The sequence below is a fragment of the Hypomesus nipponensis genome, chromosome 1, assembly GCF_054491055.1.
Source record: "Hypomesus nipponensis isolate SF chromosome 1, ASM5449105v1, whole genome shotgun sequence".
NCBI classification, from domain to species: domain Eukaryota; kingdom Metazoa; phylum Chordata; class Actinopteri; order Osmeriformes; family Osmeridae; genus Hypomesus; species Hypomesus nipponensis.
In genome coordinates this window covers 18,833,698-18,861,181 of record NC_140361.1, presented here as the reverse complement: position 1 = coordinate 18,861,181, position 27,484 = coordinate 18,833,698, and the positions used below count along the sequence as shown (strand labels likewise).

At 40.1% G+C, this 27,484-nt stretch overlaps 1 protein-coding gene across 3 annotated transcripts in view; it reads right to left on the bottom strand.

Annotated features, from left to right (window-relative positions):
• Positions 1-2,564: 2,564 nt before the first annotated feature.
• LOC146302885 (transcriptional regulator ATRX-like) overlaps positions 2,565-27,484 on the bottom strand; it is a 97,514-nt gene continuing 72,594 nt past the window's right edge. For all 3 annotated transcript variants that reach the window (XM_084697389.1, XM_084697390.1, XM_084697391.1), the window contains exons 30-33: positions 6,080-6,196; positions 5,688-5,783; positions 4,167-4,295; positions 2,565-4,003 (exon numbers count right to left, since the gene is read on the bottom strand). In XM_084697389.1, coding sequence (XP_084553515.1) covers positions 3,788-4,003; positions 4,167-4,295; positions 5,688-5,783; positions 6,080-6,196 — 558 coding nt within the window. In that variant the 3' untranslated portion in view covers positions 2,565-3,787. The remainder of the gene's footprint in view (positions 4,004-4,166; positions 4,296-5,687; positions 5,784-6,079; positions 6,197-27,484) is intronic.

Sequence of the window (27,484 nt, the reverse complement as noted above, 5' to 3'; positions counted from 1 at the left end):
TCATAAGCTATGTGCAAAAGGTTAACAATTTGACAGCCAATGAAAGTGAGATCCTCCATGTCAGAGACCCAAGATGGAAAATAATGTGCCTTATATGTGAGGTAAAACTGAGGACAACTGGTTGAGCAGGAAACCTTTAGTTCACCAGGTTCCTTCCTAAATCTTTAATTGATGTGAAATAAAAAGATATGTTCATCGACACTAGTGGATCAAATTGGTTAAAGAGCCTTAACAGTTTCGTTGAAGAGACACCCAATACGCCCGTATCTGATCTACAGGGGGTCTGATATCCATCAGACCAAAAAACCCCTGAATGCATCTGGAGACTAAGAGATGCATGTGAGTATGCGCGTGGGCACTTCTCTGACAGTAGTAGTGGTTATGAAAGTGTTTACCCAGTGTGTTTGGCTGTTTGGTAGAAAGAAGAGCGACTTGTAATGTTCAGAATTGTAGTAACATTATTAAATATGTAAGCTGCTGTGGTGTACATATATGGACAATCCTATTTATGAAATGTACAATGTATTTTCTATACATATTCATTAGAAATATATATTTATTTATTGCAAAGATTATATTTAGCAATAAATGAGTTATTGAAGATTTCAATTCTACTGAAAATTTATGCTGTAAAATATAGCCAGAAATTGGTTTATATTTAGTTTAACAATAAAACGGTCCTTCTCTTGAGTGTTCGACATGAGAGAACATTATTGCCTGGATCTTGGAGAATCTTCTGTAACAATTAAAATCATATATAAACACTATCTGACGTTTTAACGTTTTTTGACGTTTTTACACTATCTGACGTTTTCTGGAAAGAAAGTCCAGCTCAGAGTTAAAGCAAGTGAGAGCATAGCTAACCAACAAAGTTACACTTTTTTTGTTATTGTAAATTTGTAAGAAAAAGCATTTATGTCTCCCTACCAAAACAGTAAACCTTGAGCAGCTCCTGCTTTTCGTTGAATTGTATTTAACCTGGAGTACATGCTTTATCCCAGGAGTGGAAGTTAGCTGGAGAAAGACTTCTCGTGGCCAAAAAGGAAATCCTAAAAAAGCGAATCCTAAAAAAAGCACCTCTACCACAACCCTCTCATACAGCTTATTCTCTCCCCCCCGTGCAGTATGTGGGCACTGATTTATTTGGTTATGATTTTAAAGATGCTTTGGCACAGATCATGTATTTCGATTTTGTGACTGCATTTAATTTAAATTACAGTTAGGGTTACAGCCCACAATGGAACAGATTGAGATGAGAAATGTGTTCTCATGTCCCAGGGAAGGGAAGACTGAGGAATGTGTTGAAATAAGATTATACACAGACAGATTCCCAGCAGCGAGGGAACCACCATACAGTCTCATGGGTATTATCCCCCCCTAACCTTTCTCTGGCCAAGCTGGACCTGCCCCTTACAGCCCTACTGTGACTCCATATGGGCCAAGTGCATTGTGGAAAATCCAATTTAATCTGAAACTGGATCTGCTCTCTTAATTGGCTTTACACATCAGCATGGCTTTAGGGAAATGATTGGTTGACCCAGGCTGTGGTCTCATCGGTGCTATTGATATAGTATTGTCTATTGTGAAACTGAAAACAGCCATAACTGACAAAAACATCTGCCTGCACCCAAAACAGTCGCAAAACAGTCAGCCAGCCAGCCAGCCAGTAATCCATTCAACCTGATGGCCAACCATCCAATTAGGCAGCCCAAAAGCCAGTCTGCTATCCATTCAATCAACCAGCCAGCAAGTCCTCAAGTTAGCAGCTCTCAAACCAGACATTCCCATAGGGATGCAGAACTGTGAACCTGGATGACTAATATAAAGCTAAGCAAGGTTGAGATCAACATTTCAACATCTACAATAGTTGTCATGTTTCTGCCCCTCTGGCTGACCCAAAGGGTGGAGGAGATTGAGAAGATAGTTTGTGAGAAGGGAAAAAGTAATAGAAAGAGAAAAAATAAAGAAAAACGGCGATCTCCAGGGGGAGAGGAATGTGGGGGTGGGAAGAGACTGGAAACCCTGCAGGGGAAACCCCTGGCAGAATGAGAAATTAAGGCAATATTGGGTGGAGAAAGATTTAAAGGAGGTGGCTTCAATGTCGTCCTCTTGATTTACAAAAATGTATGAATTTACATTTACACCAGACAGGCAGACCACTGAAGTTGTTGCAGCTGAAGCTTATTGCAGCTTTAACTTCAAATAACAGATCAATACAATTTATTTTAAAATATTGGTATGGTAGGGTAAAATTAGGGCAGTGTACATCATTTTGCTCAAATAATGTCACTTTGATAATGTAGTCATCAAAATATTTACAATTTGATTTTACAAGTTCATTTAATTGTTAGAGGTAAAATATAGAGAAAGAGAATTTTTTTTTTTTGTTGCATATACTTAATATAGAATAAATTCAACAGTTTAACTGGCACAATGATTCTTGAGCATATTCTAGGCCCAAGTAAGCCCTTTTCTGGTAGATGCATTCAGTACAGGGGGAAGGCACTGCCTATTACTATGAATAGTTGTGAATGCTAGACAACAAATAATTAAGACAAGAGAAATACATAGAAGCTCAAAAGGGTGGTCACCTTTTTGGTCTATTTATTAAATTGTTATATTAAATAGTACAAGATGATGGTGGGTCAAATAAATGGCAAAAAAATTGGTGTATTTCTAACATGAAAACATTCTTACAGAGGGACGGGTTGGCTATGGTTAGCTTCACAGCTAGCTAAGCTATCCTGCTCTTTGGGACCCGGTATGTTACCTGGGTACAGGCCAGCAGGCCTGCAAACAATGCAGGCGGAACAGAAAACATGGACCCACAATGCTATGCTAGGAAACACATGACATGGAACAGGATTTACAAACCCCCCAAAAAGTCTGGCATTTTTTATTTTTTATGAAGGACTAACATTCCAGAACCATGATATAGCAACAACAAAATATTTTAACACTTAAAAGCAGACTAGAAAGAGGTTATCAACATATCTCAAATTCAATTTACGACAAAGACTTTGTTCAGGATATGAAGATAAAGCCATAACCTACTTAAAAAAAGATCCCCCCCCCCCATCTCATCTCTCATCTGTATAATTTATCTCCTAGAAAGAGTAGGACATCACATCACCAACAGCTAACAGGTAGCCAATAGATATTGTTGGAGGAATTGTTTAGCAATGACATTTTAAATCTTCCTCCTCATTGTCAATGACACCAACCCACACTATGGTCCCATTTCAATCAACTTCAGTTAGACATTGTTTTTAACTGTATATATATATATAAAAAAAAAACTGAATTGTAATTAATAACAAGCCCTGCTTTAAGGGAAATAATTATGCAATGCTTCAAAGCATTTGGGGTGCATACAACATTTTTTCCTTAATCTTCTTTAAATACATGAAAAATGCAGATTGAATTTGAATAACATTAAGGCGGTATATACAGAATTTGAGAGCCAACAGACCCCTTTCAGCCACTATACACTAACGTTCTTTCTCCTCCTCTCTCTGCATTAAAATGAACTTAAGGGGTTCTAAGTTGATTAGATGGTATGTCAGTCTCTTCACCTGAAGGCCCCATATAGACAATAACCACATGACCTTAAACTGCATGTTTATAGTGCACTTCTCCCTGTCTTGTAAAATCAGGTTTTCCATATTAGTAATGCAATATTTTGACCAGATAACTTAATGTACTGTAATGTTAACTGTTGTCAGTCACAACAATAGGCTGTGCACCATTTGTGAAGTGAGGAATTTGAAGGGGTCATGGGGCCTTTCTACAGGCCCTTAGACGGCCCAGGGTTTTTGCCAAGCTGGCCCATGCCATGCAGCTGCTGGTACAGGCCAAGAAGGTCCATCTGGCTGAGGCCCGAGGCTCCCAACATGCTGTTCTGCATTGCAAGCTGGTTCAGGTAGGTGGCCTGGTTGGCCATAGCCAGCTGCTGCTCTCGCACCTTCCTGTTGGTGATCACTTTCTGCACGTACATCATCAACTGTTAAAGTAGATTGGGATGGGATAGAGAGAGGTACAGAGACGTAAGACTGTAGCCTGCTCATCAGTGATCATCTTAAGACACATGCAGCAAACTTAAAGCATCTGCAAAGTCAACAAGGCTTAAATGGTCTGTGTGTGGGATGGGCCCTGCATGTTCCTACCGTCTGCTGCTTGTTGAGGACGTCCTGGTACACAGCCTCGCGACGGTTCAGCTCAAGCTCCATACTGGTTTGCCGGCCCATTGCCATTGACTGGACCTGGGATTCTGTAAGAGCTGGGTTCTCCTTCCACTGGGGAGTTCAAACAAATAAACAAAGGGTTAGGGTTAACGAATAAACATCAGCATCATACTGGCATGTGATCCGGAAAAATCACATCCCTGATCATATTAGTAAAGAATGGTTTCTGCTGGTCGGATTATTTCCCTTTTCTCCACTATCTGGAAAAGCAACACATTTTTGGGCCCATTTAAAGGTGACATGACATGAAAACTTCATTTTATGAGGTTATTTAACATTAATATGAGTTCCCCTAGCCTGCCTTTGGTCCCCCAGTGGCTAGAATTTTTGAAACAAAGCCCTGGGTGTTCTTCTCCGCCTTTGACAAATGAAGGCTCAAACGCTCTGTTTGAAAATCTCCTCCAAGTGACGTAGATACGAGAAAGGTTACCTCCCCTCTCTCTGCTTTGCCCGCCCAGATCATCTGGCCCGCCCATGAGAAACTGAGCTACACCGTACAAGGGCAAGTGCGATATCGTTTTTTCCTGGAGAGACATCATGGCGAGCAAACAAACGAAGCACAACAGTTGCTCAGTGCTTGGATGTACAAATGCAAGCACAAATCTTTATTTAATTCCTTCATCCGAGCCTATGCACAACCAATATCTCAATTTTATTTTCGCTGGAAATGCACCGACACAACTTCCCAAAGTTTTGCATGTCTGCGCCAAACATTTCAGCCACTACTGTTTCCTCAACTTGAGCCAACACAAAACTGGCCCTCCACCTCTGGATCATTACTAAATCTCCTTGGTCAAGCTACAAACCTTGGACAAGTAAGTTAACTAAAGCTATATCATTTTGTTGCTTTACTGTATATGGTTACCTAGCTTGCTACCCTTAGAATGTGGCTGTAACATTAGCTCTGCAGCCAACAGCTGAGTTACTGTTGCTAAAGTAAAGATAAATGCAAATTGCATCAAGTGTGTCTGTGAATACAAATGCTGTAACGCCAGTGTTGTACACTTCTTTGTTATTTGGATAACCGTTATGCTGTTGGTGTTATGGCGTGCGCGATATCCGCCTTTCCCCTCATTGAAATGACTATGAGTGTGCACCTCTGCAAACCAGGGTGATCAGATGAGAATGGCTAAATTCGAGGCATCTTACAGCAACGGGGGCTACGAGCCATTGCGATACATCCGTTGTAAACATTAGCGCATATTGCCGCCCCTCTCCTCCTCATTAGCATTTAAAGCTACAGACACAGAAACAGCACGTTCTGAGGAAAGCTGATTGTGGGACTACTTGTAGTGGCTATAATTCTGCACCATGGCTGAATTTCGGGAAAGAGACTTCAGATACAGCATTAGGGGACCACTAAGGCCTATATAAAAGCATCCAAAAACAGCATGTCATGTCACCTTTAAAATAATGAAGTCAGGGAGGGAGGTTGTCTCTCACCACACTGCTGATAATGTCCTCCAGTGATTCTCTGGGTAGAGACTTTAGAGAGTTAGTGGCCTCCACCACCTTCTGACGGCCCTGGTTGATCAACTCCTAGACATACACAAACATAGGAGGACAGAAAGAGAAAGGTAGAAAATACAGAAGTGAGGTTGGGATAAAGGAATCAACAGTTTAAAAACAAATAAAAACATAGGCGATCCTTAAAACGTAACATTCAGCCTGTTGCCCCCAAGGCACATTTGCCGAAGTGGCACTGAAGTGGCATCTTCATTGATGCCACTTCAGTGCCCTGAAGTGGCATCAATGGCAGAGCGGGCAGGGGTAGTAAGCTGATGTGCAGGATCCCTATCAGTGTCCGTGTGCAGAATGAGGTGCCCATTAAAAACCTCTAGTTGCTGGTTCGTCATCGAGGCCAGTGCCGCCACGTTGAAGGGGAAGTAGGGACCAGCCCCCATGTCTACCTGAGCATATGTTGCTGGGTAGTTTGCCCTCATAGACATACCCTGTGGAGGACAAACACACACACATTAAAATAGGAACAGATTAGTCAGAAAGTTAGGACAGACCTGTAAAAGCAGACAAAACCACTAGAAGCATGACAAATCAGCTGATCTATAACAAATTAATCAGAATTACACTACATATATTTAAAAAACATTTACATTTAGCAGACAGAGACAAGTAGGGTAAAGTGCCTTGCCCAAGGACACAACGTCATTTTTTGCGCGGCCAGGAATCGAACCTTCTGATGAATAGCCCGATTCCCTAACCGCTCAGCCACCTGACCCCCCTTAACATTCAATTTAGATTCTTAAAATGTGACACGTTCTGGTGAAAAAGGGCCTTTGTCTGCATTCTGTATTTCCGGTAGATAACATGTTTAAGATCACTAAATAATTTGTTCTTGTTTACCTAAGCTTCCAGTTGAGTTGTGCGTCATGTGTGATGTACTTTGCATCACAGTGCAGCTGGCTACTTTTAGCGCGGATAGGGGGGGTCAATGGTCCACTAATGATTGCACTTCAGCCAAGGCAAGGTCGTAAACTGAAGTGGCCTTAGTCAATCTGTCATTAATTTCCGTGTTGATAGTCGGTGATTAGAACGATTGTTGTCTAGCCCTTCAATCATTCAGCAAAATGTAATTTATTCTAAAGGATGTCACACGTTGAGTGCAGTTGGTCTATAAATGCTTAGCCCGACATGATAAACTACGGTGTCCCTGAAGTGCAAAAGACAACGGCAAATAGGAAAACAAAATGACATTAACTTCTGACAGAAAAGGTAGGGCCTTTCTAGCAGAAGATGGACCTTCCTGTTTGGACAGACGGACTGTCTGTCTGTCTTTTAACAGGAAGGAGAATGCCTATTTTGAAAACATGAATCCCTCGAAGATACTTTCGCTATTTTTAAGAATGATTTTGATGCAATGCATACATAACAAATAGTTGAAATGATGTCAACCAATCACAACATCAGGATGAGTATAAGCACTTGAAGTCACGTTTTGTCAAATTAGTTCTAGTTATTGGTGTTAGTTGGGATACAAAGTTTGTCTTATCTTTTTAGCGTAGTTAGTGATTAGAGCTAGCAACAATGAACTGCAGATTAAGGGTTCCTATCGTCCAGCTAGCTCTCAACGCTCTGCAGAAATGTCTGGTCCACTCACTACGAACAAACATGACCCTCTCACTGGACATATTGTATAATAAAATGTTTTAATGAATGCAATTGGTTGCCTTGTATAGTCTGTTCTATTTACCAAACTCCTTTCTTGTCTTAAATTGAGCAGTTGCTGATGTGATTGCTATCTAGATTAGATTAAACTTGCATCAAGTAGGCTACTACAACTATAATTGTTAAAGTTTGGCACTGAAATTCTTAGGACAAGAAGCAAAGCAACCTGGCATAACACAGGGATGCAAACACATGTATGGTCAAAAAAGAGAGAGGTAATTCAAGCCCTCGCCCCGTGGCAAATATCCATATACTTACATTGCCACCAACCCCCTGACATCCCCGGCCCATCCCTATATGCACAGAGTAAAATTACATTCTGAAGATCAAAATACACCAACACTAATTTGTAATATTCAATTTCATTTTTTATTCCAAGACATAAACTCATTAAATTATCTAGCACTTCTTCTGGTTTTACTTCTTCTTCCTGGCCACCTCTAAGGGCACTAAATGTTGATGATCCTTGCCAACTCCTTCAGCTGAGTAACAGCCTGGGAATGGCCCCTCACCACAAGATCAATGGAGGACAAGGCCTGTAGGTTCTTACTTTTGAGAGGTAGTTTGTTGTACTTGCCACAAGCTGTGTATGCCTTAGTCACCTTCCTAATAAAACCCATGACAGTAGGAGATTTCTTTAAGACTGCAAGGGAAGCTCGGCTTCCCCTAAAACAGGGGTACACAATTAGAAACTCAAAAGGTCCACACACCAAATTTCCATTCAGTCCAGGGTCTGTAGCGGACCATGGTTTATTTTTCTGGCCCTTACCTCTCCCATTGACTCCCATTCAAAATTGACTTAGGTTTAGGAGGGCACAGTGCCCGTGCCCCTGGCCATCTTTCTCTCATAGACCAGAGTTCTGGGGGTAATTTTGTTCCACGTGTCTATGCTTTGTGTCATTGTGACATTTCACGTTAGCTCTACCACTTTTGACAAGGGCAACCATCTCATTGCAGATTAAACACATTGGTTTTGTGCTCCACAAATGCATACTGCTTTTGCTAAGGAAGAAACAGGTAGGCTAGCTACCGTTAGCAAATCGATTAGCCTGCATTGTTGCGAATGACGCACACAACCTGCGTTACCTACAGACGTTGCGGCCAATGTTGAGTGAGTGAGTTGTCATGGTGATTACAGCTCCTGATTTGAGCTTTAGATTGGACACGGAAGATATAAAGCAGATCTAGTAGGAAAAAAATATAGGCTATAGCACAAAATCACGCACCAATGAATTGCAGTCCGGTTCCGGACCAGAGTCCGTTTATTGAATACCCACCGCACACAGTAAAAGATACCCAGCAAGTAGAAACACTAGTGGTTCACGCTTGTGCGCATAGGCTACTGCTGGTTTGCTTATTTCCTATTTACTTGTTTGGTGGAGGCAATCCAGAATTACTGTTGGTGACATAAAATTCAGACCCCCCCCCCCCCGAAAATGAAAAGTAAATCGAGATGGTGCTGCTGTCTGTCCCGTCGAAAACCATTCAAACAGGTTAACAGCAGGTGCTGTTTGTGTTTTTTACCGCTCCTTCCTGTTAAAAGACAGACAGTCCGTCTGTCCAATCAGGGGGGTCCGTCCTCTGCTAGATATGCCCCACCTTTTCCGTCAGAAGTTAATGTTGTTTTTTGATTTTGCGTTGTGTTTTCTTATTTGGCGTTGTCATTTGCACTTCAGGGCCACCGTAATAAACATTCTATTGTCTGTTTTCAATGATCATGTTGTACTCCTTCAATGGTCTGATAGATCCAGTTATCCTGGTAAAACATGTTTTGTTAACAGTGGTATATAGAGTAACCAGTAGAGTCTTTTGCTCTTGACAAAGGCAGTCACATTTTCTCCTTCTCCTCCCCCTTACCTTCCCAGCTTGGCTTCTATTATATTGTCTAGACTGGTCATATCGTGAGACACTGTGCTACCACTCTCCGAACTAAGAATCATGGAATTGATCAGCTGGTCTCTCAACGCAATTGACACCATCTCTCAAAGAGAAACTTGGGTTCAGGGGAACCTGACTGTCCTGCCGGGACGTTTGCAGCTGGCTACTCAATGGACGCGTGGGAGAAGTGGCGTGTCGTGTGCCTATTCGGAACCATGATTACAGTCTTTCTGCTGATTGGATTGGGCGCTGCCCTGGTTTATTGTAAAATTTATGAAACGGTAACAGCTGTCAAAAACCCCCTAAGGCTGCCCGACATGATTGATGCGCTGGGCAGAGCTGTTGCAAATCTGACAGTGGCTTTTAATCGCACTATGGATAACAACATGGAGAAGCTCGGGGCTCTGCAAAGGAAGTTGGACCGATTCGGAGATGTGTTGGCCAAACAAAATGGAGATGTGAAAATTGAATGCGGCTACTCGCCCAAACAACCCCAATCTTATTTGCTTTCGGCCCCGTACCCAGAACAGGCCTTGGCCAAGGCCGTTACCTACCGCTAATGTCATGACATAAGTATTGCACTTACCGGTCTGCACACAAAGGGTAGTGAAGCAAATGGAATTCATAGAATTCAATGAAATGTGTTGTCATAATATTGCATAGGCTATACATATAAATCTTATTTAAGTTAAGACTTGTACAGCCCTTTTAATAAGCCGCATTTTCTATAAACAACACCCCACTTGAGGCCTGTTCAATAAAGGCCACTCAAAAAAGCTGACTTCAAGTCCCAAAGCTGACTTGAATTAGTTTAATTAGTCAAGCGTGGCAAACGCGGTTCCGTAAAGGCCAATTTCAGCTCACGCTACAAATTCAAGTCAAATTTAAGTAGTCAAGCTAATGGCGCATGCACCCTATTCTTAAGTAGCCCAAGAGGTTAAACATGTATCATACGATCCACATGGCCACATGACTTCTTCCAGAAAGAACGTTCCCTTTCAGCCGTGTACTATGACGGCTCCCTCATCCACCAGTTCATCAAAATAAAATGACACGCCATGATTGACGTGACGTGAACGGTTACGTAGGTCGAGGTCCTTTTTTAGACCTTTACATCATTGATTAAAAAAAACAGACTCTAAACACATCTAAATATACTTTTTAAGACCTTGTTTTAAATAAATAGCCTATTATACATTATCCAGTAGAAAATATTGTAGGCTACTGTTAACAATTATATAGCTATGATGATTATACTCTGATAATTTAGATTGAGATATAGGCCCACACTTACCTCACCCAAAGGGAAACTTTTATAAATGTGTTTTACTGTTTTCCCTCTGTCCTTAAGCCAGACTTTGTATCTTCACCTCGCTTAATTCTAAATTAAATAATGTAGATTTCAAGTACAAATGATAAAATAATGTATATTTCAATTATACATATTATATATTGTGATATTTATTTACATGTTCCTATATTTTTCAGTATATACCCTTGTCCCTTGGGTTCACTGTCATTTCCACCACACTGTACGAAATAGAATCCTAGGATCATTGTTTTAGGTTTGTATACTTAGTAACCATAGCAACAGAAACTCCACAGTGGAACACATGGCTGGATGAAAGTGTGACCCCTACAGGGGGTAATGAAAAGAAGAAAATCAAGGTAAATATAAGTCAATCAGAGTATGTTTATTGGTCGTCATTGCCAAACAACTCATATTTAACATGGACGTAAAAATAAATGTATAAATACAATTTAATAGTGTTATCTGTGTATATTTAATTGTAACTCTAAAACTAATATTAGCAGGTTAACATAGCATGAGATTTTAGAGGGAAAGGGGGGAAATGTCATTTCCACCAGTCATTTCCACCACGGTGTTCATTGTGGTGGTAAAGACAGGTTGTGGTGGAAATTACATTGTTCGTGCTGAACAGCCAATTATTTGGGCTATAATACTAAAACTTTAATGTAAAAAAACATAATTTTATTGGGTGTGCTTACCTTCGGCAAGGGCCAACCTTTGTTCTCTCTCATATATATTATTATTTCTCGTCACACCCCTAAGCCTTCATCAATATTTGGACTACATAGACAACCTAGGTGTCAAAAGTTTTGTCTTGGTAGCGAGTGAGTTGCTTGTATTTTTAAGTGCCATAGCATGGTTTAAGTAGAAATTACGTTTTTGTGGCAAAAAGTGAAGCTAACGGTGGTTAACTTGCTAGCCACAGTCACTGACGCTACTAGCGTCACGGAAACTCGCGTGACCTTCGGCAAGCACAAACCATTGTTATCTCACATATACATTTTTATTATTATTTATTATTGTTTATATTCGCGTCCCTAAGGCTCCGTCAATATTTGGACTACATAGACAACGTCGATGTCAAAAGGTTCGTCTTGGTCTTCATTGCGTTGCTTCTATTTGGATTTACGTTCCGTTGCACAGTTTAGGAGGTTACAACATTTTTGTGGGGACAAAGTAACATTTGTTGACGAAGGGTAACCTGTGCAAGCTACGTCACCACACATTAGCAACGATGCATGGATACAACGTGATAGACTTTCTAGCTCGCAAATTGGAGCTTGGATTACGAGTGAAAAATACCACCAAATGTACCAAATATACCAAAATCACAACCAATTGGCAACCGATTTCAAGTGGAACTGCAATCTTGTCATGACAGTCTTTGAAATTTGAGCGAGTGCAGGATGCCCGTGAGACCGCCTCGTCTTTTAGGCGGCAGCCATGATAGAAAGCGTCAGAGTAGTATTTTTTGTAGCTAATTTTATAGTTCAATTTTACACGAAAAAACTGAAAGAGGGAAATGTTCTGACGATATGACTATTGTGAAAACAGCCAGGTGGTGAGATTTTAATATAGATTGCTGTAAAAACGTTTATTTGTATGCTGCCTGAGAGCCTGTCAGCCTCCATTGACGATTGCGGCAGCAACAACAGTGTTATCAACAGGTTGACACTCAGTCAACTGTCGATCTGCGTCTGGGGAGTATTTTCTTAATTTCGTACCAGGGTCAATTTTACATCTAAATGGACAGCAGTGTTTTAAAGATATGGCGATTGCGAAGACTATGGAGGACCAAACCTGCCATATTTACAAATGAATGAATGAATAAATGTCCACATCCATGCATTTAGACATAAATAAATTAATAATGTACTAATTAATGCACAATTGTCAATCAATATTACCTTATAATTTACATGTATTTATTTGTGTATTCATTTATTTATTCATTTATTTATTCATTCATTCATGTATTCATTCATGTATTCATTCATGTATTCATTCATTCATTCCTGTATTTCTTCTTCTCAATATGTTAATGAGATGTGTAATTTAAAATAGGTAGGCGGTATTTGACACACCATTGGCTGATCGTTTTCAACGCTTTGTATTAGATTATGTAGCCTTACATCCATCCTTGCTGTCATGGACAACATGGACAGGCTGGCCAACCTTGTTGACAAAGATTTAATTCACCATATATGATATTTGGATAAACAAACATGTTATAAAGATTTTACTACGTTAGTTGTGGGCTATCACTTAACACCCAACTTCACTACGCTGACCGGCCAACCATGTGTTTACCCCGATAAAAATGATATCCGAAATGTAAAATGTAAACATTTTAAAATAAAAAATCCTGATTGTTGATTGTCAAACCAACATATTTGTCCTGTGTGTAAGAGCGAGATAGACGATCTGTCATAGCCCCCAATCAAGCAGAAGAGAAATTTGTGAAGATTGCCGACACAAAGTAAATCATCGAAGATGAAAAGTAGCTTAGTCCTAAATGGAGTTGTATGCCCCACAGCACATATTTTACAAAGACTATACGGCAACAAAAGCCAAACGTTATATTGGGAATGGGATGCCGTTGCAACGGTTGTTGGAGCAACAAGTTGCCTAAATAGCCTGTAGCCTATGCCATGTTTATGTACCATGTCAGCTTTACATGTATAAAAGGAAAGCTCAGAGAAGGTGAAAGGCTTGGTGAACGGCGTGGAGAAATGCGCTTCTAATGTGAACAGCATCGTGCCATTCGTAGCGTATTGTGGCGCTCCAGGGCGCTTCGCAGCCAGTGTGTCCCAGGCGTTAGCTAGATTGAATCTATGGCTCTGGATTGATTGCAATGTCTGAACATCAGTTTCCACGCCTACTGGCCTCCTCTCATTATCATATTGGGAACAATGAATGAATGAATGAATAAATAAATGAATAAATAAATGAATATATAAATGAATGAATGAATAAATCAATCAATAAATCAATCAACAAATCAATCAATAAATGAATACATAAATGAATACAAAAATAAATACATACATAAATGTAAAATATATGTAACTATTGATTGACAATTGTGCATTAATTCATATATATATTCGTTTATTTCTGTCTAAATGCATGGATGTGGACATTTATTTATTCATTCATTTGTAAATATGGCAGGTTTGGTCCTCCATAGAAGACAGCCAGCGGGTCAGCATAGTTTGTTATTTGTGTAAAACTTGGAATTTGAGTGAGACTGCGTCTTGTTTTGACGTTAGTCACAGACTCGGCCCGCCCACTGGCAGTGTAGTAGGCTACAGTACTGTCTTCAATGCCACAGCTATAGCTAAACTTTATTATTAACTTTATAGCTAAACTTTATACTGTTAAGGGAAGTGGCCCTTTTGCCTCGGATTCACGTAGCACTCTTTCGTAGCACATTCATTCTTTCGTAGCACTCCGCAAGTCGTCCAGTTACTTTTCAACCCCAGCATACTCTGTTGCTTAGCGACGTCAGCTGATTTGAAGCCAAAATAATGCTCAAAGTCTATGAAGTTCAACGTCTTTGGCGAACTATTTCTCTGCTGATCTTCAATACGAATGGTAACAAATAAATTGTAAAAAGACACACTGTGTTAAGTAATTTTTGTTGGCAAGTGGCCGTGTAATAAGCGGGATAATGTATAGAACGCTGGTCATTATCGGGGAAATAAGCCCCTTCAAGGCGAAACAAAACTGGCGAAAACTCCGCTTCGCGTCGTGCCTAACAACTCCCCTTACCTGTTATAAAATCAGCGCAAACCACGGACTCTTGGGGCTTATTGCTTAATTATCCCTTACAAAAGAAACGTTCAAATTTCCGGCGCTTTCAAACAATCAGTGGAGTGTGGATAGCAATGGCAGCTAGCTTGCCTCTAGCAAACTGCTTTTAAATTACCCATGTCCCCATAAATTAATATCGAACTTATTTACGTTTTGGGGGGCTTATTTTCAGTTAGCAGACCGTACTATTTGAATCGCAATTCCATCTGAAATACTGCCAGTGACAACGTTGTTACAGTAGCTTGTTTCAAAGGGGGTTCCTTGTTTCAAAGGGTGTTCTTAATGAATTATGCAATATGAGTAGGCTAAATGCTTGAAAATTTCACTAGAAGGGAAAACGGACCCACCTGTATCTGAAGCAAGCAAGCACACCCTACAATATCCCCAGAAATTGTACCCTCTCTAGTTATTGGTGGCCAAGCCGCAAAGAGGCGAAACCTGCCATTAAATGCCTGCCATTAAATGTTCCCCCCCTGCATACGTTTCTATCCTTCTACGCCAGCATTATGTACATTTAATAGCATAAATTGAATACCAATACATGTGTATGTATAGGGTGGACAGGTCTGAAAACAGAATAGTCCATGGTAGGTGAGGGATTATTATGTTTTATTTTTTCATTTATTTCATTGACTTAAACAATAAGAATATTTCTTAAAAAAGGATTTGATGGTTCTTTTGATGTTGATACATTGTTTTTAGTGCTTATCTTTTGTAGGCTAGGCATGTAAACCTTTGGTCCCTTTTCAGGACAGCTTGATAGCCTATTCTGGATCAGAAGGCTGTTTTCGACCTGTCTGAGTAACCCACCCTACGCACAGGCTAACTGCATTAAAATCGCATGCCTTTGAACCCATACATTAGTATGAAGAGCCATGCAATGTGGAATACTTTGAACCTGCTACACAAAATACATTTTGTGTAGCAATCATCATGATCATACTGGGGTATATTTCCTCAGAATGCGATGTCGTGGAGCAAGAATGTTGGTTCGCGTTCGATACTATACCGTTTGAATGACAAATTTTAAGGATTTTGTGTTGAAAATAGCATCTGATATTTACACAGATAAGACATCATTCTCTTGAATTCAACAACAAAGACGGTATAATGTGAGACTTCTGTCTCCCCTTCTTTTGGATGCGATATGAAGACGAAATCCTTCACTCTTTGAATCGCGCCCGCTCCCGCGAGGGGGTGCCAATCCAGAGTCATGCATCGGGTGATACAACACCGGTAACTACAGTAGAAGGTTACTAGGGAAGGTACAGCGTACCTACTCTCCTCGTCCTGATAGGTCAGCTGTCAGAAAGGCGCTTGACGTCACCCAGCGCTTTTCAAAAAAAAAAAAAAAACATTTTACTCAAATAGGCGTCGGGTGCTGCGCTTTTCTATACGTTTTTAAGAAGGTGTCCTTTCCCCATAGGGTTGCATGTAAAATAAAAAAGGCGCTGGCAATTGAAAAAAAAAGTCAAGTGTGAACACGGCCTCAGCATGCTAGCTTCCTAGCATCAAAACTGATAGCTTTGAAAGCAAGGCATTTCAATAACATTTTTGGTTTTCCAAAACTTGTATTCTTTTCTAGGATATTTAAGTGTGACAGCAACTGACCCTGTAGCTTGTTCTCCTCAAAAAACATCCAAAGACAAGCTTTAAATCATAAATCATTGAGAAAAACTTATCTTTATCAGTGACAGCATCAACTCAGTCAAATTATGTCACATCCGCTGACTCTGAGTCATAACCTTAAAGGCATATTGCACTCTTTGTATGTCGTTTTTATGTAACGTGACAGGGCTGACCAAAAACATGGGGACAGTTGTAAAATACGATTTATTTGTAGAATATATTTAACATTTATTCATTTTAATGCATTAATGTGAATGATAACAACTTAAACTTGTAATTAATAGTGGGGTTTTGTTAATAAATAAAAAATTCTGAATAACAGCCTCTATTTGGGTAAAGTTGAGACTGCAGTTGACTGGGGATTTTCAAGGTTTAAATGTAAAGATGAAGTCTCTTATCACATGTAACATACTATTTTTGTTTTTACAGAAGCATGGAGTAATAAGCTCAATGACAGAGAGCCAATTGTGGAAGCTGTGAATCTGATGCAGAAGACAGCATTCTGGAAAATGGTCAAGTTGTTTGACATTGCTTACCATATTGCTAAACACGAGAAACCATTTGCTTATTATCCATTTCTTGTCAAACTGGAGAAATGATGTGGCATGATGTGGCAATGACATGGAGTTGATTGGGAAGATGCCTACATTAACCCCAAATAAGCAAGGGTTTTTACCCAGTACCTTGCAGAACAAATACAGCTTGAGGTTAGCAAGCAAGTACTGTCTTCCAGATATATCAGTGTCCTAGTTGATGGGAGTACAGACAGGCCAACAACTGAGAAGGAGGTCCTTTATGTGAAATACCTGCATAAAGATGGTCCCTCGCATGGCATTTCTAAGGTAATTATCTATGATCAATGATCTCTTATCAATTATCTATTGCTCAAGTTTATTGTTTATCAATTAATCTAAAGGTTATTTACACACACAGAGTACAATTATTTATCTGAAGTGGCTACCTTTTGTTTGGTGTGTTAAAAAATTACATTGTGTGTTTTTATCATCCTAATAGAATTGAGGACACAGAGTGCCACAGCTGACGGCATCCTGCATTGCATCCGGTCACTGTTAATCTCCAAGGGCATCCCTAACTGGACCGATCATCTTGTTGGTTTCGGAGCAGATGGAGCCAGCGTTAACTTTGGATGCAGGCAGGGCATCTACACAAAGGCAAAAAATGGACATGCCATGGCTAATAGGCATTCATTGTTTAGCTCATCATTTAGATCTAGCCTGTAAGAATGCTTTCCAGGGAACATATTTCAATCAAGAGGTTTGTGTGATATTTTAACTTTTGATATAAAAAAAACATAGTATTTATTAGCATTGCTGGACCCTAAATCCAACAGTATAAACATTGTGGTACTTTGATTCTCACTGCCTTGTTTGTGTTTTTCTTTTCCTTTTTCAGATTGATGGGTTCCTATCTTTCTATACATCCTTCTATCGAGGGTCAGGGAAGACGGGAGCTGGACCGGCTGGCTGAACTGCTAAACGAGTCTGTCCTGACACCCACTAGGGTAGATGGGACCAGATGGGTTAATCACCGCGGAAGAGCCCTTAAAGCACTCGAGACAAACATCCCTGCAGTCATCGCTCATCTAACTGAGGTGGGAAGTGATCAGCGGCAAGATATAAAGAAAGCAGATGCTGCAAGAGTGAGAGGATGGCTCAAGAAGGTCAAGTCCAATGAATTCCACCTCCATATAGGTCTTTACATGGGAGTTTTGGGTGAGTTGTCCCATCTATCTCTCCAATTCCAGAAAGACAGCATCTCTCTCCCCACAGCTGTGGAGGCTATTGAGACTTCCAAAGAGGTGCTGAAAGAAATGTCAAAAGTTGATGGCCCAAAGCTGACAGCAGTGAAGGTGGAGTGTAGGTATGGTAGTTACAGAGGTGTAACGCTTTCTGACGCTTAAGCAGATGCTGAGGAAAGATTGAAGACTTCCAGAGAGCCGCTCATCCATGGCTGCATGTGCCGAATCTGCTGTGAAAAAATGGACCGCAGTGGGAAGAAAGCAAGGCGGCCCCATATAAAACCCTATGGGAAAAGGCAGCAGGTCAGACCAGCAACTTCTCCAATGGCTAACAGTGACACAGATGACGACAATGATGAACTGGTGCTATTTGACAAATAATCCATCTCATTTATGTATACGTACATATTTATAATTTTTCTCCACTGTACACAAACTAATATGTACTTTTAATGATCTGAAATGACATTTTCCCCTCAGCACTGCTGAGCCAAGCCCCCACCCCTCGCTTCTCGGCTTGAGGCAACAGCTCCGGTGGATGTAGGTGGTATTGCATTTCCGATTTTCTCCCCGACTCGTCCGGTCGTTTTTATTCTATTAACTCCAGTCAACAGATCTAAAACTATCTCCCCCAATAATTTTTGTTCGATTCTCGAACCTGGCTCATACTACTAGCTTTTTCATAGAATAATTTTTCCTGATTTTTGCAAAGTTTGAAACCAATCCGAAATGGGTAAACTAGCATCCCATTTATTTGCTTACGTCAAGAAAAGTTGCCTGGAAACGTGTTTGCGGATACGAACAGGGGACGAGCACAAAAGGGAACATCAGCAAATCGCTGATTTACCTGAGCTAAATCAGAACAAGGAGAAAGGGCTTGATAATCTACATTTGCTTGCCTTTATTGTAGCACGTTTTACAAATGGTTGCACACATACATGACGGTTGTTTGTAGAGTTTATGTCCCTTATTTTAAAGCAGATTTAACGCTATTATGCTCATGGCATGACAAACGTAATTATAGCATAATATAATTAGTTGTAATATCGTGGCATGTTACGGCGTCATTATTGATTGTTGACATGTTATTCTGGAGCAAAGACAAATATGAATAAATCATGTCTGATAGCCACAATATGGTCGTTATATTGTACACATCATCATTATAATAGTAACATAGGTTGCTATAGGCTTAATTTAGCTTGCTTTGCAAAGCTAGAACAATGACGGAGCCAGATATATAGGTTTACAGTTTATTTAGGCTATCCGACACAATACAGCAGTCAAACTATAAACACGAAGCAAAAAGAACAACGTATAGGCCCTGCACGTAGAATACTACAGTACTAATAGTATTGATCTTTGTAACGTTCACATGTATCTGCTTCTTGATCGGACTTGTTGTACCACATTCTGACAGTTTTCTGCTATGCCTTAGCTCCAGCTCACAAGCTCGCGACTGGTTGTCGCAAAGTATGACGTATACAGCTTGCACGAGTTTCGGAGCTAGGAACAAGCTTCTGCGCAAGACCGGACGAGTCGGTCTGGAAAGATGGCGCGGTCCGTTAGGAGCTCTCGCTTGCCTCACTGCGCCACTGAGCACTTTTCATAGAAATGAATGGGGACGCCATCTTGGAAGACAGAAGTAGCTGTCTCTAGTTATATTAACTCTATGTGCTGAGCGTTTTGTTTTTAGATTTAATTTAATTAATCCATGTATAGCCCTTTTATTGTGTTTTGCTGTTGTTCTTTGTTTAGTCTGTCCTATCTGTATTTCCTGTACTAGGTAGGAACAACATGATTAAAGGTAACAATAAAAAATATATAATATAATACAATAAATATAATAAGTTATAATTATAAAAAATAATTATAACTTAATAGAGGTAAAAAAATGACTGCTTAATAGTCTTATTTTTGCCATTTGGTGACAATTGCTCATATACTGTTAAATAAGCATATTTATTATCTTGAATAAAGGTAAAATGTTGTTTCACAATTTTCAGTGCCCCCAACTTTTTTTAAATGCCCCTGGATTTCCGTCAATGGGGGCAAAAATTGCCCCCCAAAAAATATGTAAATGTCCTACCCTGGTTGTGATGAACATAACTAAGGTTGGAATGCACCTCTTCTCAGCAACAGCTTCAAAGCAAATCCTGCTTTACATTGTCCCAGGTTTTCAAAACTGTTCTTGGTGAAATGGTTAGAGCAAATGTGTAATTGAGGGTCAAACTGCACAGGGATCTTCTACCCTAGAGGTACGGTATAGACAAACATCAGCCATGCCCGTCGAGTCAATGTTAGCTAGACTCTGGCTGACCTGCTTTTTATCAACGCTGATTTGCAAGGAATGCAAATAGTGAAAACACCTAGACTGTAGGCATGTAAACTAATTTAGCTTGCTAACACAAGAGCATAGGTAGAATGTATTGGCAATGGGGCTAACACATTATTTCATGTTCCTGACTATGTTTCATTAGAATAAATAACCCGTGTTACATGTAATTCTACAATTCACGATGCATGTTTGTCCAGATCTTTGTCAAATTATTTTTAAGCAAGATATCTAGAGGTAGCTAACTGAAGCTGAGTTGAATTACAATATAGTTTGCTTAGCTGTAACGTTCTACCCACCTAAGTCAATCCAGTTTGCTTCTACAACAGATGTGGAAACAAGTAACAATCATTTCAAATGATATCTAGACAATCTGTTGAAACCAGTGTTGTGTAGACACAATAGATTTATTTGCAAGTTTTTATTTCAAGTCTCCCCCTTCGGTGTTTCAGTGAGTACTGTTGGCAGTGTTGCGTTTCTGCTCCGCAACTTCACTCGTTGAAAACCAACCAATCAGAGCGCAGCTCATCTAAATATTAATGAGCATACCCTAAAAGGAGAAAAGCTAGTTTTTTTTCCCGGGAAAATTTATGAGGATCTATCAGGGGGCATAAAACAGCACCCGGGCCATATTAAACCCAACCAATGTTACATACCCTATTCGGAGACCGGGAACAGTGAGAAATATCCCAAAACCCAGTCAATCACCCCGTTAAGACATGTTCGTAGGAACCCAGCGAAAAATAGCCTTAACGTTCCAAGACTTTCAGCTAGGTTTATAGGTACCTAGCAAAAAGTAGCCTCAACTTTCCTAGACTTTTAGCTATGGTACTAATGCTGAGGGCTCGCTGATATTGCCGTCTTACTAGAACTTCATATCTATGCATCATTGCTAACGTGTGCTCACGTTGTGCACACCCAGATTCTAAATTTAAAGGTCTCAAATGCGCGAGTACTTGTAAAAAATGCTCGCACTGTCTCAAAAACTGGTCGCAAAATTCGACCATGTGGTCGCAGTCTGGAGCCCCTGGAGACTACTTTGAAAGAAACCGTTGAGCCCAAATCCATTGATTCTCCACAATCATTAATTAGAAGGGGGAACAGCCCCCTCAGTCAGACAGACGATGGCGTCTGAGTATTTGTTGGCAAGCCGTCACCCAGCTGGATTACCTGTGCTTTGTTCTGTTTTGCAGTTTTTATATTTGTTTACACAGTGTCTCCTCACTACTGATTTATGATCGCCAATTTCTCCTCGACATAAAGCCCAAAGTGGTGAATCGATGCTGCGTGAGGTTTGGGGGGCATGCAAACTGTCGTGGGCCACAATTATCTGTACTTGCGATCAGCTGTCAACTACCTTTCTTTAGCACCAATCGGAAGAAATGCTACAGACGATGGGGCAAACGTGGTGGTTTGTTGGGAAGGATCCGGAGACTTCATGGTCCCCTCTATGCAACTCTTCGGCCTCCAGCTTCTGTATCGGTGGATTACTCATGGCGTAGCCGATTCATCTAATGTCACTCGTTGGAGCAGAGACATGCCTGTTTTGCCCGATCAATCTACCTTGGCGCAGACTCTGGTAAAGCGATATTTCGGGGGTGGAGGAGTAAATTATGGTAACCTCCGTTTTATTGATTGCTTTAAGAATCAAACGATTATTGCTGTCTGCGGATACCGCTATCAATATGGCCTTGGTGAATCACTTACGAACAAGAAATTCATTGTTGGAATGTTGCTTCAGCATTCCAAGTATTTTTCTTGGAATCTTTATTCAGCATCTTCTTCTTTCTTCCATGACAGAATTTTCTACGAACATTTCTAATCCTCTCAATCCTCTTAAACTTCTTCAACTTTCAAATCCTTCTTCTTCCTCAATCTTTCAGCTACATCCACCATTTAAACTTAATGTTGACAAAACCCTAAACTATTTTTTAAGTTCAGCTTTTTGATATCTATTCAACTTTTTTCAATATCACAGATTATGTTTCAGGACTTTTTCAAACCGTTTCTGAGATTTACATATTTCTGTATATTTTATATAAAAATTAGTGCTGTCAAACGATTAAAATATTTAATCGCGATTAATCGCATTAATGTCATAGTTAACTCGCAATTAATCACAATTAACCGCACATTTTTATCTATTCTAAATGTCCCTGATTTCTTTTTGTCCCAATCTTTTTTCAAATTTTAATGCTCTTATCAACATAGAAAAGTGGTTCGGATTGCTTTGTGCAATTTTTTTTTTTATTGAAAACAACATTGCAATCGCATGGCTTTGACGAGGGGGCAGAGAATTCGCATCAGCTGTGTGCTTGGCCATCAAGTGGTATTTCAGACTGGACGTGCTGCGATGATAGCTCAGTTTACAACGACAAAACACACAGATCACTGGTCTTGTCAATAGAACCATTTGGCAACTTTTTAGAAGCAAACTTTCCATTCAGAATCTTATTGGCATCCATTTCGGCATCTCGCGCTCGTCATCCACTCAAAATGTAATGTTAGCCTACTACCAAAGAATGTCTAATATCCGTAAACGGGCTCTGCTACTACTCTTTAGCCAGCTCGCAAACCAAACGAGTGTTTGGCGTGCCTGTTGTTTTGTTTCCGGTCTAGCTAGATCCGGTGTGGTGTTGTAGTTTTTCTAACGTCGGTAGTTGTTGCAACAGCATGTGAAAAAAACTACAAAGTTTGCTAGGCCAAAAAGAGCGTTAATCGCGCGATAAAATAATTGACGCCGTTAATTTGGGTTTGCGTTAACGCCGTTAATAACGCGTTAAACTGACAGCACTAATAAAAATGCATAGCCTACTTACTATTTATAAAGATTACATAGATTTAAAAGCATTATTTTTTCTACTCATTTACAACTAGGGTTGCAAAATTCCGGGAATCAAAGTTGGACACTTTCCACGGAAATTAACGGGAATATACGGGAATTAACAGGAATAAACTGGAAATTTGGGGGTAATTGAACTGTATTTACCTTGTCATAAGCAGAAATGCATGCAAACATTTATAATACAACTTGTGTGGACATACATCCATCGTACTCTCACTGCTGTAAAAAGTTAGTCTACTGTATACTAAAAACTTGGTATTAAAATGAACATGGCTTCAGTTTACCAAGTAATCAATATGCTAGGTCAGTGGCTCTCAACCCTGGTCCTCAAATACCCCCTGTCCTGCACGTTTTAGAGCCTGTGTCCCTCTCTACATTGATGGACAGTGTCACATATGAAGTCTACTTTCTCCCCTACAGACATCGTTCCTTCACGCTTTTTGAAAGAGGTGTTAGATACTGGTCCAAGTCTTTTGTCTACAATCAATAGCTCTCTTATTAATGGAACTGTTCCTTCCAGTTTTAAACACGCTGTGGTTCAGCCTCTTATTAAAAAACCTAATCTAGACCCTATAGATCTTTACAATTTTAGGCCCATTTCTAAATGATCATTTATGTCCAAAATACTGCAGAAGGTGGTCCTTTCTCTGCTCTCTCCTTCTATTAATGAGAATGTTGTGTTGGACAACTTTCAGTCAGGTTTCAGAGCACACCATAGCACATAAACAACACTGCCTGAGGTACTGAATGATTTGTTATTGTTCGGTGATTCTGGGAATTGTGCTGTTTTCATATTACTTGACCTCAGTGCTGCTTTTGATACTGTTGATCATGCTATCCTCCTGGATCGTCTCCAGCAATGGGTTGGTATCCAGGGTGTGGCTCTACAGTGGTTCCACTCTTATTTGAAAGATCAAACTTTTTCTGTCAATATTGGAAATATTTCTTCCTCTTCGGCAGCGATTACATGTAGAGTACCTCAAAGTTCCATCCTGGATCCAATTCTATTTTCTTTGTATATGCCCCCTCTGGGCTCCATTCTCCGTAAACATAATGTTATGCTGATGATACAAAGTTATACTTACCATTAAAACCAGGTGATACCAACTCTCCGGTGTCCCTTTTTGATTACCTTAAAGATATCAAGTGCTGGATGGATAAAAACGTTCTCCAACTTAATGAGAGTAAGCGGAGGTTATCCTTTTTGGTACCCCCAGATCGATTGATGATTTATCCCAAAAAATGGGCCCCTTGTCCACCAATGTACACTCCCATGCATACCTGTGGGGGGGGGGGGGGGCTTGCTGATTAGACATTAAATTCCTCCGTCCATGTAGCCTATTGTCAGGGTAGTAAAAATAGGCCCTGGACTTTGATCCAGACCGGCCCACCAGAACCGGTCCCGTATACGCCACCACAGCGAGCGCCCTGCTAATGCATGCAACTTCTGTGCCTGATGTGATGCTAGTTATAGGGATTTCAACGCTTAATGCGAGCGCGCATAGCGCACGAGCGAATTTTTTGTGGCTGATTTGAAAAAGTTGAGGCTTTATGTAAAACAAACATAGCCGCCTTTTCAATTGGTAAAACATTGTCCAGTGAAGGTAATTACGTTTACGTTTCTTGGCCTGGTTTTCCATAATATTGTCTCTACTAGCTAGCTTTCTATATGTCAGTGTCACTGTTGTGTGCATAGATGTTCATTTGGAATAGACCAACTGTCCTGGGGGAAAGGCCAACCGTGTTGCTGGCCCACCGTGTCACTCAATCTTCAGCAGAAATGTTTATTATAAAATATATAAGGCAAGCGATTTATAAGGCAACCAAAAGTGCTTCAGCCCATCGGGAATTCTCCAGGTGCTCCCAATGGCCAATCGCTACTGTGTAGCCTACTGTTAATTTGCAGCTATAGCCTATATATTTTTTTTTTTGCCGTAGCACCACCTGAGACTGTTGCCATTTCTGATGCGATTCTTTATAAAAAATAAACCATGTATTTTTCAAATTCTCCCGCCTACCTGCGGAGATATCAACAGCGCAACTGGGTTGTAGGTTGCGGCAGAGAATGTAGTTAATATAGACGGGCTCTGGTTGCGGTTACAAATGGGTTGAAAATTGTATGATAGCCTATGAAGTATGTGAGTAGGATGCGTTTCATACAAGATCTGGCAACTGGACACAGTGAAATAATATATTGATGTGAATATTTATATAATGAGGTTTGGCCATACAAATTACGGGAGTTTCACGGGAGAAATGACAAAACGGGAGGGGGGCGGGAGATGGGTGTGAAATACGGGAGACTCCCGGGGAAAACGTGAGTGTTGACAGGTATGCTCCCATGCCAGAAATTTGGGTGTTATCTTTGATTCAGCAATAGAATTGGACAAACTAATTAATTCTGTTGTCAAAGGTAGTTTCTTTCATTTAAGGACTATTGCAAAACTAAAATCTTTCCTCTCTTTCAAAGACTTGGAAATTGTTATTTATGCACTTATATCGTCTCAAATTGATTATTTTGGCATTTGTCAATGTCACTCTGTTTCAGCCACTTCCCTCCGGCAGGAGGCTGCGGTCTGCTAGGACCATAACCTCATGCCACAAGAAGTTTCTTCCCTTCCGCTACTAGCCTTTTCAACAAGGCCCGCAACTGACACTGTCACTTTATCACATACCGTATTTTTGGGAAAATAAGCCACATTTTCTATAAGCCGCATCCCACCAGAATGGGAGCTTTATGTTTCTAAATCGGAGTATAAGATGCACTGGAATATAGGCTGCACTTGATACGGGAACAATGATACTGTAGCCCCACTAGCGTTGAGGATTGAAGATGAGGAATAATGCTCATGACTATTTATTTACCCAGGAACACTTTCACATTAGACAGCTTGGATAGCCCTCCAACTAGACAACATTCACAATCAGGGTGAACACTCAAATGATCTAAACTACAGAGCATAGCATTTCACATATCAAAACAGAACAAACACAACAACAATAGAACTCCGAACAATGCTCATCTAACTAAGCTAATGCCCTTAACTGCGTAGTTTTTCAGCTTGCCGCGGGGCATTCTGGGTACCAAGAGCGTTGTCGCTACAATAACAAGCCATGCACGAGTATAGGCGACGTGTAACACACCGGTTGTGGATTGTATGTCCAGAAATAAAGCTCACTCATTTAGTGGCAAAATCCATTGTTACGTCTACAAAATTATTTTTGATATTGTTTACATTTAGCTAGCTTGCAAATCCTGAGGATAGCCGGAGCTGAATTTGCCAATATTGTTAGCGATGCTAGCTAACTTTAGTTTGCTAGCTGTATAATTTCACTGGGTCTTGCAGCTGTTTGATTTACTGAAATTATTATGACATGTTATGTTCTACTAGCCATTTGCCTACTTCAGCAAGTCACTATATTTCCAAGACCTGATAGTGTAACTGAGACGACACAGTAAATAATTCCTCTTTCAAGTAATAAGCCCCCGATCAAGTGTTGAGCATTAAATTAGCTAATTGATTATGCTAATCAATCACGCTCCCAAAACTCGACTAGAAAAAATTGTGCGTATTCAGTGATATTTGTTTTGAAAATTATTATATTGAATGAGTTTGGCAAAAGTAGCTTTTGTACTAAAAAAGGAAAGTGGAAAAAAAGTGAAAAGTGAAAAAAAGAAATATATATATAGCTACATAAAAAAATGCTTCTAAGGGCGATTTGAAGATTGGCGACATGCAGCACGTCAGATTTGAATTTCCACTCAGGGATATATTAAAAAAAACATTGCACAGACATATTCAAAATAAATCATTAAAACACCACATGTGCACATCACCCATTTTGATCTGTGAGTTACAATCATCAAATGTCATGTTATTTGCCAATAGCCGATGGCAGTCAACATGCTAAATAAATAAAAAAACAACACTCACTATCCTTGGAAAATCCAAATGCAAGTAGGCCACAACTATTTTAACTCTTACAGGAGTAGCGTCACAAATAGACTAATGCGTTGTGGGGGGGAGTTGTTTGTGCGATAGACTAGCGGTCACGGTTTGGAATGAAACAGGACAGAGTAACATGGCGAATATATATATATATATATTTTTTACAACATAGTTAAGGCTGCAGGTGGGTGTTGCTTAGGCAGCCGCCTTAGCTGCCAAGTGCTGCGGGAAACCCTGGTTACACTCGGATCACAATTTGATACGTATTACGATACTGGGTTCACAATACAATACGTACCACAATATATATATATTTTAATGACTTTCTTTGTTGTACATACAACTTAGTTAACTCAGTTCAAGTTATTTCTGTGAATGCACGCGTGATGCAGGTGCAGAGTAGGTTGCGTGCTGGTAGCTCAACCAATAGGATAAAATGACGCCATATGTAAAAATATTGCCATACCTCTCGGATACATATTGTAAAAATGTTGCATTGCGATATATTGTTACACCCCAAAGGCCTACTGACT